The sequence below is a fragment of the Colias eurytheme genome, chromosome 26 (assembly GCF_061535395.1).
Source record: "Colias eurytheme isolate Ceu_HAF_F1 chromosome 26, ilColEury1 Martin Lab GWU primary, whole genome shotgun sequence".
NCBI lineage: Eukaryota > Metazoa > Arthropoda > Insecta > Lepidoptera > Pieridae > Colias > Colias eurytheme.
The window spans coordinates 2,326,422-2,339,445 of NC_143005.1; the positions used below are offsets into that span (position 1 = coordinate 2,326,422).

Consider the following 13,024-nt stretch of genomic DNA (forward strand, 5'->3'; position numbering starts at 1 on the left):
GAAATTAACGAGATTTGCGGTTTTCCATAAAAATAAATTATACTATTATCGCTGTCTGTAAGTACCCGCAAAATGTTAACTTCTAAAATAATTAGCAATCTATAGGGAATTAAAATGTTTATATACGAGTCGTGTTTGCGTCATTAGAGAAAGGAGAGATGCGATACAAAAATATGGCAAGCCAATTAATCGACAAACCCAAACCACACAGAACCGTTCATACCTGAGCACTATACAAACAACTCTCAATTATACACCTTGATTAAAACAATTATTTGACAATTGCCATCAAAACGTTCAACCGTTAATTAGTCGAGGCTTTTATTTAGTCAATTCACGATCAAAGTGTTTGCAGAGAGTAAATCAAAGCAAATTGGATAATAAACATTTTGGATTCGACATTGTCTCACTCGTTAGAGCTAAATGCTACGACCGCGACGCAATCAGTTGGAGTCGGTTTACTCACTTTGAGGTGGATATCCACGTAACGCTAATGTTTCATATAAGCACAAGTACTTAAATAAATCTTAAAAGAAAATGAAAAAGCTATATGCAGTTATAGGCAGCACACTTATAGTCGCTAATAATAGTTTCATTTTGGACGTATAGGTACTTCACATACATTTGTTATTATAACTGACAGATAAGCTAAACAGAACATCTGAAATTGGAAATATCACCATTATTATAGAGAGAAATTTGTCTTTCCGTTGTGTTCGAAAATTATAAGATACTTTAACAGTCACTGCAGGTTGTACATTTCATCAATGTGCGTCAAAAGTGAATTCGATAAAAATATAATCTATTGTCGTTTAGAAGTGATAGTATATTGGTTCATATAGCGTAAATTTCTTAGAACGAATGCGATAATTATTTCTCAGTTAGCGTGAGCACTGTCTTAATCCTATTAATTGCTATTTCCTTTCCAGTAATAGCATTATTTCTTCTAACGGTGCTAAATATAAAGACATCTTGAAAATACCCATTTACAATATGAAGATATACCTACCTATTCTTAGATTGCCTAAATTAGATAATTAAAGCTTAATATGTGGGCTTTCAATAAGTTGAATAAATAACTTAAATTGAATTATCTTTAGTATAAACGAATTATGTCAGTACGCTATCCAATCAATTGTATTTCGTATAGAAAATAGACCCAAGTTCGAGGTCCGGGGCTAAACGTATATGCATATCTAATTGGGTCTAATTCATATGCTATTAAGTCCACTGACCGCTAACATTACGCACTACACACAAATTACTAATTCAAGGCACAAGATCCCATTTGTACAGAGCATTAATAAATTAGAGATATCGATCCGCACAGTGGGTAAACAGGCTCAATCATTCGATACACATCGAATTGTTTGAAAATGCATGACAGGGTTCCGTTCAAATGTAAATGTATTGTCAATGTTGGGAGAGGATCCCTAAATATATATGGAATTGACTTGCCTAATTTATGAATAGAATAATTTAATATACGATTGCTTTATTCTAAGTCTAAATCTACATAGTGAATTATTTAAGCATTGGTGGCTATCTATAAGAGCTATCTATAGTTATCTATAAGAGCTAAGAGCATATGAATTAGACCCAATAAGAACAAGGCTAAAAAGTACTTTACGATTATTGTTTCAATATTACTTATAATTAGCTACATCTACACGCAGCCAAAAAGCAAGGAAAAAATCGTTCTTGTAGCGTTTGGACTTGTGTGGACGGACCAGTGTTCTGACTTATTATATTGATACCTGTATTATCAGGAAATAACGCGAGACTTACTCGAAACTCATTCTTCGACATTTGGAGTCTTCAAGTCTGGATACTCACCTGAAAAGATAGAAAAAAATTGTTAGTTAACTTAATAAATAGTCAATGAAAGATATAGAACTCATTGGGGGGAATTCTCTTTAAAGCTGGCGCTTTTAATACATGGCTGTATTAATTTTCGCGTCATGACTTTCATGGTATCAAATACGCTGTGCACAATAGAAGAAAAAACTGTTAGCAATTGATGTAAAATGTCGTAGAAAAATCTTATTACAAAAGTGAACATAAGTCAATCTTATACTAGCATCACATTTAACAAATTCCTTACATATTTCTATCACGTCTCACGAAAAGCTCGGCTACAAAGTAACGTTTTCTCGTCAAAATACCCAAATACGTATAAAACCGAACGGTTCGACGGTTCATTCATAACGTTCCGATCTACGCAGTAACCGTTTCCCATCAGACTATCAGCTAAGAGTGTAATAAAAACGCTGAACACTTCGCGTCGAAAGTGCTCATTAAAGGACTGTGGGGTAAATTAATAGACGCGAGTGGGACGGCGCTATGCGTGCGAGCGAGAGAGAAGCCTAACAGCCAATATCCTTTCGATCAGCTGTACGCGGAAACAGCTGGGAGCGTCGGTTATTTTTTTGAATTTGACGAACTTTTTTTCGAATCGATTCCATTTCGGTTGGGACACATGTTTACGTATTAAGGCGCCCTTACCCAAAATGTATGTTTCTAAATCATGGTTTTTGGATAGAAATCATCATATTTAAAATCCAAAAAAAATATATAGCACAGATAAACGTTTGATCTAGTGACTTTTTTGGATAAAAACACAATATTAAACATTTAACTCGATCAAAAAAAAATCAGAAGTAACATCGATTTTGAAAGCATAATCAGTTTTATGAGAATTAGGGGAACGCTATGTTTATGAAAATTTTACATTTCATTTACTAATCAGGTTTTACAGGGAAATTTTTGGATAGATTTATAATTTAGCCCTTATTTTTTTCTATATAAAATATAATACGTAAAATGCGACTCGCGCGCACCACGTCAGTGCCGCCAGAGTCCAGCCGGACGTCATCGAGGGAGGACCTGTGCTAGTTTTGCTCCCGACCACGTTGTAGTCGCCGGTCGCGTATTAGAACCGAGCGGCAAGTAAAACGGCGAGCACGGCGACGGTATAAATAAATCAGTAGTTTGATTTTATTAGTTATCCTAGGATTATTGTTGTAAATATAAATTAACTTCTTATTCTATACTATTAAACGAGCAATATTTGCATATTAATATATTTGTTTGTAAATACAGTGTGGAAATTTTCGATGGGCCCTGGGTGAAAGTACTAGAAATACTGGAGATAGCAAATTTCCTTTATTTTTAAAAAGAAATAGAACTGCATTCAAAGATTTTCAAAAATTCATTTTCTTCGACCGGGAATCGAAAGAACTAAAAATGTAAAAAAATAAAATTTTCCATTTTATTCTTCAAATCAACTGTAATGTATAAGTTTGATATTACAATTATTTGTAACTAGCGACCCGCCCCGGCTTCGCACGGGTTTAATGCTGATACTAAATACACTACAGAAAAACTGTGAACGTTGTATATAAAAACATAGCGGCCCGCTCCGGCTTCGCACGGGTATAAAATATATAGCCGGCCGGCCGGTACCGCCGCAAACGGTACGTCCCGCAATTTTTTAATTTGTAATATCTTCGAAAATATTCACTTAAATCATACGGTGTAAAGGGCCATATAGATCTATATTAAATGAACAATGTAATCAAGGTATTTAATTGGTTAAGGATTAATGCTGTATTGGTTAAAATCGCTTCGAAAATTAGCTATTATTTGTCGTAAAAAGTAAAGGACAAACAAAAGTTATTGTGGGTTATCCATAAGAGATAGACATATACCATCGCGGATTTTTTTGTAGACCTTTTTAATGTGTATAATACTTAGTACATTATTTTGATAAAACTCGAAGGGTGCCTGCGTTTGCAATGTAAGCGGAAAAAATGTAATTTTTTACGACATCACATTAGAAACCTCAAAAATAACAGTACTTCTCCACTATTTAATGGATGTTGTTATACATATAAACCTTCCTCTTGAATCACTCTATCTATTAAAAAGAACCGCATCAAAATCCGTTGCGTAGTTTCAAAGATTTAAGCGTACAAAGGGACATAGGGACATACGTACAGTGAAAGCGACTTTGTTTTATACTATGTAGTGATTTAAAATTATGTTTTAAAAATTACCTTGCCTGAGATCCTCTTTTTTATGGGTTGTTGAATAGGAATAGCGGCAAAGTTTTGAAGTACTTTAGTAGAAAGACTATTATGATGTTGGTTGATCTGTATTCAATGAGTATGACAAATGTTATTTTTATGAAACAACAATCCAAGATGGTTCCGACGTTAATTTGACCTTTTTCGTGATGGGTGTCATTTTCATGGTTTTTGGGGTAGCTATTAACCAATATGAGGTCAAAACTAAAATCCAAGATGGCGCCGACGAAAATTTTACATCTTTCCGTCATGGGTGTCATTTTCATGGTTTTTGGGGTAGCAATTAACCAATATGAGGTCAAAACTAAAATCCAAGATGGCGCCGACGAAAAATTTGACATCTTTTCGTCATGGGTGTCATTTTCATGGTTTTTGGGGTAGCTATTAGCGAATATGAGGTCAAAACTATAATCCAAGATGGTGCCGACGAAAATTTTACATATTTTCGTCATGGGTGTCATTTTCATGGTTATTGGGGTAGCTATTAACCAATATGAGGTCAAAACTAAAATCCAAGATGGCGCCGACAAAATTTTACATCTTTTCGTCATGGGTGTCATTTTCATGGTTTTTGGGGTATCTATTAGCGAATATGAGGTAAAAACTAAAATCCAAGATGGCACCGACGAAAATTTTACATCTTTTCGTCATGGGTGTCATTTTCATGGTTTTTGGGGTAGCTATTAACCAATATGAGGTCAAAACTAAAATCCAAGATGGCGCCGACAAAATTTTACATCTTTTCGTCATGGGTGTCATTTTCATGGTTTTTGGGGTAGCTATTAGCGAATATGAGGTCAAAACTATAATCCAAGATGGCGCCGACGAAAATTTTACATATTTTCGTCATGGGTGTCATTTTCATGGTTATTGGGGTAGCTATTAACCAATATGAGGTCAAAACTAAAATCCAAGATGGCGCGGACGCGGATGGTAATATGTAGAGAAAACGTAAATATTATGTACCACGGGCGAAGCCGGGGCGTACCGCTAGTATTATGATATATATGATAATAATTAATAGACATCGGATAATATGCACTAACAAAATGCCAAAATATGCATGCAAATATGCACTAAAAAAGGCCAAAATATGCACTAAAAACGACTAATATGCCTAAAATATGCACAATACAAAATCAAAAACCTTTATTATTTTATACATTTAAATCAAAGATTGTACAAAAACAGTGAAATTTTCTTGAAATTAAGTATAGTTTTTGTGCCAATATACAATTAAGCATTTTTACCAAATTTTCGAGCGCAAATTTGTGACGTTTGTCACCCGAGAGCCCAGTGTTGCCACCTTAGACCTTTCCGGGCTAAATCTAGCCCTTTTTTGGAATTCAACCCGTGTTTTAAGTTTTTAGTCCCAAAAGGGTAATCTAGCCCTATTTTGAATGGCTCAAAATTTACTTAAAATGGAGCCTATTGTGTAATTTTTTACCATTTTACCACGCCAAAATGGGGTTTGTTTACTCGCTGAGCGTTCTGATTGGCTAATAAAGGTTAGTCGACCAATCAAAACTCCCGCTACTTAACGAAATATGCACGATTGGGGAAAAAGGCTAAAATATGCACTAACGCCGTAATTAGCGAGTTTTATGCATTTGCATATGCAAATATGCAAATGCATATAATCCGATGTCTAATAATTAATAATTCATAAAAAAGTATTTTATACATTTCTTAAAAAGCTTCGATATTGTTTACAATAATACAAATTATTAATTGATTATTATTCAAATTGTTGTAAAATAGTCACACTTTTTTAAGTTGGTTGAATACACTAACATACTTATTACATACTTATATTCAATTATTATTTTGCCTTTTTATTTGTTATACTTTTAATTATTATTACCAATATTTTCAGAAGAAAATAAATCAATGTACTTATCACTTATAACTTTAAATGTATTTATAAAATAGACCAATAAACCAGAAGCGTTTTTTTCACACGTACTACAGCCTTATCTCCTATATAACAATATGTTATCACGCGAATTAACATAATCCATGTTACTGCATTGTTACATGTATAATGAACGAAAAACTTGTTTACACACTACGCGATACGGCTGCTTTATCGCTTGTGGGGGGATTGCGATTTTTATAATTCAGACATATCGTAAGAAAACGTAAAAATAATAGATTTTCGTGTAGATTATGATTTTTTTAATGTAGGTAATATTAATGTAATGGCCTATTAAACTATACTTAACTTATAGAAACACAATGTTCTATTACCAAAAATAATCATATATTGTGTAAATTATTACATTATTCTATAGAGTATTCAATACTGTCCCAGAACTTTCAATTAAATTACCAGAACTATAAATAACAACTGATAAGTGCTAAAGACATAATAAGTCCATTATCTCTCCAAAGTAGTGGTTGCGTGATAATATACGTTTATTTTAACTTAATTAGTGAATGAATCGACACATCATGTGTCCCTTTTAAACGCAATACAAAAATGTTCAATTAAATTAAACTTTATACCCATGAAATAAATGTTTAAATTGCATACTAACTATACACATGTTAAATTGAGTTAATTTCATTCCTTATTATACTTGTCGATATCACGATACTGTTCATTCTTCTTATTTAAACCTATATAATCTATATATGTACTAATATTATAAATATTTGTTTGTTCGTTTGAACGCTTATTCTCGGGCACTACTGATCCGATTTGAAAAATTCTTTCGGTGTTAGATAGCCCATTTATCGAGGAAGGCTAAAAGCTATTATATATCATCTCGCTAAGACCAACAGGAGCGGAGCAATGCGGGTAAAACCGCGGAGCATAGTTAGTAGATTTTATTATGTTTGTCGCGCGTCTTTTTTTTGCACAGTGAGTAAAACAGGACTAGTTGTCGACTGAGAACAAAAACTTAAAAGCGATATTAACAAGTTGTAAACTTTCGGATATCGTGTAAGCACGAAACGATTTCAATGCGGTTGTTGTTTTTTTTTAATTATTGTTATAATTAATCTTGTATACGACTGCGGTAGATTCTTTGTTAATTTTTCTTTATGTCTTAAGTTTTGAAGTCGCATTTTTGTATGTAATGTAATAATGTGTTTATAATTTTCTATTTTATGTTGTCTTCAATGTGGTAATACTGTTAATTTAATTAATATAATGCATGCGTATATTTTTGATAGTATAATAATAGTTATACATACATAACTAACTATACGTTTAACGTATGGAGAAAATATGATATCGTGATAAGGATCCCCTTTGTTCTATTCTTTACGTTTTTATTTGAATATGTTAAGATAGTATGGATATATTCTATTGTGTGATAAACAGTGACAGATAAGAAAAGATTTTAATCAACCTTTCAATAAGTTAATAAGATTACTTCTTTATCTTCAGGAAACTATTTTTTACCTAAACCTCGTTTTATTCGCCTGCTTGGCATAGTGATTGACACGAAAGCGTAGAACCGAGGGGGTCCTAGGATCGATTCCCAGTGGAGACGAAGAAAAAAAATGTATCGGTCTGGCAGGCCACCGAAAGCTGATCACCTATACTTCTCCCTAAAGAAAATCGATCAGTGAAACAGATGTATGCATAATGCATTTGCCCTTTACCCCACTTGGGGACACGGGGCTACACTTTTTGGTATTTTTCGCCTGTTTTATACAGGAAAGATAATGACAAAGATAGTTTGAGTTTCAGCTAACTATCTTACCATAGTGTGACAACATCCAATAAAGAATAAAAACAACTTTTGAAAAGCATCCATTTATAATTACCAACATTAACATCGTCTGACGCCGTAATGATTTTGTTTTGAAAACTTTTCTAGTATTTCATGATTTAAAGTTTAGTAGGCACGCGACTCAGACACGCTCTTATGTTATGGATTTAAACAAAAATACGGTTTAAGCACGAAATTACAGCGTTGCCAGCAATTTAAATTATCAGTTTATTTTAGTGTTTATTACTCACGTTGAACGAATGCTGGTATTATTTGTGAAATTACTAGAAAATTGCTTCGCGTTACATATTTTTAAAAGCATAAAAATGCTATTGTATGTACTAGGTATAAGAACAATTCTCTATAGTCTATGCTACAATGCTGTCAACATTTAAAAACTGTATGATATATTCGAAAAACGAACTTTAAGTTACAATTCGAAATTTCGAATGGAAGTTTAAATCCCTTTCTGTGACAGATGTAAAATGAATTTAAATTCGGAACAGCTCAAACAATGCCTCGAAATTTAAAACTGACAACTCGCACACCCGAACCCATTTATCATAACGCCAAATTGAAAAGCCACTCCGTTCTTCGGAATACAAGATCATTAGTTGTATTTGAATTCGATCGTATAAACAATGCTTTTCGGGAGCTTTGTACTCTACATCTTTCGAATACGGTGTAGTTTTGTTTGTTTTCGTAGGCTCAAGTTAAGAAGTTTAATATTTAATGTTTTGCGAAACATTTAATGAATTGATTTCCATTCAGATTTATCTAAAGGGAGGCGGAGATTCCGTTCGCTCGAGCGCTTTTCTATCAGCGATGAATTTTCAAACGCTTGCAGGTTGCTGATGTTTATTTTAATAGGATTATTTACCGGTGCTTCACAAACTCTAATTAACGCGAAGTGTTTCTAAATAATTACAGTCTCCATAAAGATAACGGTGAATAATAAATATAATGCATATTATTCTGTCTTAATTTATACGTCGCTTCATGAGAATCAACATTACAGAGTACACAATATCTCCGGTGAGTCCTCAAAATTTTATAACCCCAACTAAAAATGAGTCGACTCCAACCCACAGACCCAATTTAACTTTGCCCCGTGACACTGTAAAATCGACTTTATTATTTAAGTTATAAGCTTCAAATGAACTGCAGCTGAATTATGCAACGTAGTGTAGTGGCTCGGTTACTCAGTATTATGACACGGGCGACACTGTGCCGTTCTGTGTGCACCTCTTAATGTATATTTTGTACGGAGAACGTCATAGTAGCTAATAGTAGTTGGAAACGGTGTTAAAGTACATAAATGGTTGTATTGCAGGATGCTTTTTACGAGTTCATACGTAATTATTAGTGTGGGACTTGCATTTTTTGTTCGTGTATCATGAGAACTATTTCTTTTAGCTTGATTACATCTAATTTCATTGCAGGTGTTGACTAAATGACATGAACTAACATAAATTGCTTTTACGACGTGAATTGCGTGAAGCGTATGATCAATGTTTTATAATTTATTCAAATAAATGTTATGGGAAAAGTTGCAACACATCTTGCAAACCTTTTTTTCGGCTATAGTATACATCTTTTTATAGCTAAATTTAATACTAAAATAGAGCAATCATTTCGACACATGAAAGTTCTCCTAAATACACGCATATATGAAAAAAAAATCATTCGTTATAAACACTCCACTTTTCTTTGACCTTACTCTCTGTATTAAGCAAAGCACCATTAAAGTGTACATTTACCCTAGCCCATACACTACAGGTGATGCTAAAATGGATATAAACGTATCCCTAGGTTTTATAGCGCGAGTCGGGCCATAACTGTCTGTCCTAGTCAAATTAGATTCGGTTTATTGCTCCTGTAATGGCCCAGTGACGAGAATGATGCAATAGTGCCTTGATGTCTGCGAAATTTAACCACTTTTAATATAATCCTACCTATTTATCCGTGTAAATTACTACATGCACTCGAGAATAACATTTTTGAAGTAAAACTTCCTTAGGCGCGTTGAAAATAAAATTTTAAGGTCGCGTCATAGCAATACCGTCACATAATGGAGTAATACGACGATTTTGGTATCTTTGAATCTTGTCAAAGAAGTTTCACTTCTGTCACGTGTGCTCTGCGAACACTCGTCACTGCTTGCAAACACGCCCTTTTTTATCAAACTACCACTCCTAAGAAGAATCGGTAAGGAAATAGGTGGTTATTAGGTAATTACAAATAATACTAGCTGTTTTTGTTCTGCCAGTTGTATGCTTTGATTTAAATGTGTAAAGGCTAAAATAATTTGTAGAATGCATCGCATGCCCAATGTAGGGTACACTGCTGACTGCAATGCAGAAAAAATGTGGGTTTCCAGTTCACATGTAACAAAATGTGTTGATTTGTGCCTGTTAAATCACTACATAGTATAAAACAAAGTAGCTTTATCTGTCCCTATGTTATACTTAAATCGTTAAAACTAGGCAACGGATTTTAATGCGGTTTTCAAATAGAGTTTTTTTAAGCTATTGCATAGCTTCTATCGCGGGCCTTGAGCGCGGGGACCGAATCGAGAAATTCCGTAACGAAAAAACCCTCACGCTCCCCACTCCGACGGGCTCGCCTCGGAGGTGTGGCTTGAAGGCATGCTATGCAATAGCTTTACCGCGGCAGTCCCCGAGTGCCACACGTCTTTTTTTATCAATAGGCAGAAGTTTGCCCACAATCCCGCCTGATGGGAAGCGGCGATGTGGCCTACTTGGTTGCACGTCTGCCTAGAGTGATTCAAGAGGAAGGTTTTAGTATGTAACTTATTAGGTTGACAAATGGTTGGTTTATTAATTTATTTATTTGTAGAAAAAGTGGGCGAAGCCGCGGGCGGAAAGCTCGTGTTTATCGTATAACAACTACATGGGTAATGTAGTGAGAGCACCATTCATCATGCCACGAGTTAAGAGGGAGCAAGGGTCTCAGGAAATATCACATAATTTGCGAAAAACGGGAAATTTTGTGACGCAATGTAATCAAAAAACGCCATAAGCTTCACATAATTGATGGGTATCCCCAAGGAATTGCACAAAATGAAGGAAAAATAGTAAGATTAGGAGATATGATAGTACTAATAAGAAGCAACGTTATTACGCACTAATTATTATTCATCCAAGTTTATATACAGAGATGTGATGTTATCCAAATTGTATCATAAAAATTATTATCATAATTGTATCTATTGAACGATGGAAAATATTTCATTTTTATCTTTGCCTTTATAGGTATTTAAGAGACATATTTGTACCTTTGACCTTAATCGAAACAGGACTTTCCAGTGGTATTCTGTAATCGTTTGTTAAATAAGCCATTACAAAATTTGCAATCGAAGTACCAAGACGTCTTATAGTACAATGTAATCAAACGAGTTATGATCGATTGGCAATCGAATCAATTCGATTGTTAGATTGGAATTATTCGATTATTCGATATTATAATCGATTGCATTAATGTCACAAGTGATGAATAGTTATGTAACATCTGCCATCAGTTATGTATGATAGTTTAAGTGATGATTATGTTATTGAGTCGAGTATTTAGGTTATGTGTTGTGTAATACATATTAGAATTGTGATCTTTCAATCGTTTGGATAATGATGTGTTATACTTTTTAATACACTTATGAATGTAGCAAGTTAATAATTTTAACGAGGATTGAAAAATTAAACGTCATTCATAAAAATAGTGGTGTCTTACTTAAAGCAATGTACTGCGAAACTACTATGAGCACAAATACATCGCTATTTAGAATAAAAGACATTATATATACGATAGACAATAGGTAAGTAACTACTGCAACATATCATTGGTCATGTAACAGGCAATATTAAGTCTTAAAATAAATAAACTTTAAATCCCAAAATTCCCAAACACGTAACCATATCGTAGCCCGTATCAATATCTTTTATTTTCGCGTCGGAAAATGCATTTTAAAGTCGGCACTTTTTAAATTAAACTTTAACAGCAATTCCGACAAGCATCCGTCGTACGTGCGCCACATAAAGCTATTAAGGCACTTCACACGCGCAGCGTTTATATTACCATTATGTTCAAAGCACCCGCATATATCTTAAAGCGCCCGTTACGGTAAATGGAATGTAACAAAGTTGGTACACAAGTGATTTTTTTTTGTGATCGTATTTGTTGTGGGACGTGACCGTGACCGGATTGGGAAGCGCTTTGTGATTTAATCTGGTAAGTTTGTTTCAGGATAATGTCGTTTTTATGTATTAACATCTTTTCTTCCTGTTCTGTCTACTCTGACCGTTTTGGTATTGAAAATTGTACCTACGGAATAGTTACATTAACAACGTTTCTCCGTTCAATTTCTTCAACTATCAATATAAAGCAAATTGATCAGATGAAATCGTATTCTTTTCAGAGACGGCCCTACTCATTACTACGCCTCTTAGACTAGATACTAGTATACCAAAGCAAAATAACGCCCCCATTAGACCAAACGAAACAGATGTATACCCATCTGTCATTCCCAATCGGCACTTCACGTAGCTAAATATAAAAACGCAGCGTCATGCCATCTGTGTGAAAGCTCATATGAATGGCACATTTCGTACACTTAACTGCAGGTGCGTTACAGACGTTTCGGATATTGCCAACACGTTGCGAATACTGCTTTATACAGTAATAACTTTAGAATTTATTGGTTTACATTTTTATTTTATTTTGCATCAACTGATTGTTGCTATTCGCGATGTAAGCGCTTGCGAGTGTCCTTGTTAGCCTATTTGACACTTTTAATGTAATTTTCATAAATTATTTGCCATTTTAACAGTAAGATATCTCTTTATAATATCTTACTAGCTAGCTTATACATATTTATACAGATTTAGGTTCAAAATTGATAATATTACAAAATGTATAGATTTTATAGATAATAAAACTCGTGTGTTTTAAACCTTAAAAATGCGTATCAAAAAATGTATTCCAATAGAAATAAAGTAAATAAATTCATAGATTTTCCTTGTGAGTAAATTGGATGAATAATTCCCGCTTATTACATGTAACTGTTTTGCAATTCATAACATTTAGATTCACAGGAAGCATGAGAAACGAGTTTAGATAATTTAATATTCATAATAATTAGATGCATTTTCATTCGTTCTAATTTGTTTATAGTTTAATTGATTAGCTGATAAGTTT

General features: G+C 33.8%; 1 protein-coding gene across 10 annotated transcripts in view; it reads right to left on the reverse strand.

Moving 5' to 3' along the window:
- brat (tripartite motif-containing protein brain tumor) overlaps window positions 1-13,024 on the reverse strand; it is a 393,821-nt gene that overhangs the window by 14,271 nt on the left and 366,526 nt on the right. For 6 of the 10 annotated variants that reach the window (XM_090116981.1, XM_090116982.1, XM_090116978.1 and 3 more), the window contains one exon: window positions 1,789-1,836. The exons of 3 other annotated variants lie outside the window; for them this stretch is intronic. In XM_090116981.1, coding sequence (XP_089973107.1) covers window positions 1,789-1,799 — 11 coding nt within the window. In that variant the 5' untranslated portion in view covers window positions 1,800-1,836. Of the gene's footprint in view, window positions 1-1,757; window positions 1,837-13,024 lie in introns of all 10 variants that reach the window. One more of the 10 variants, XM_090116985.1, reaches the window with a different exon arrangement.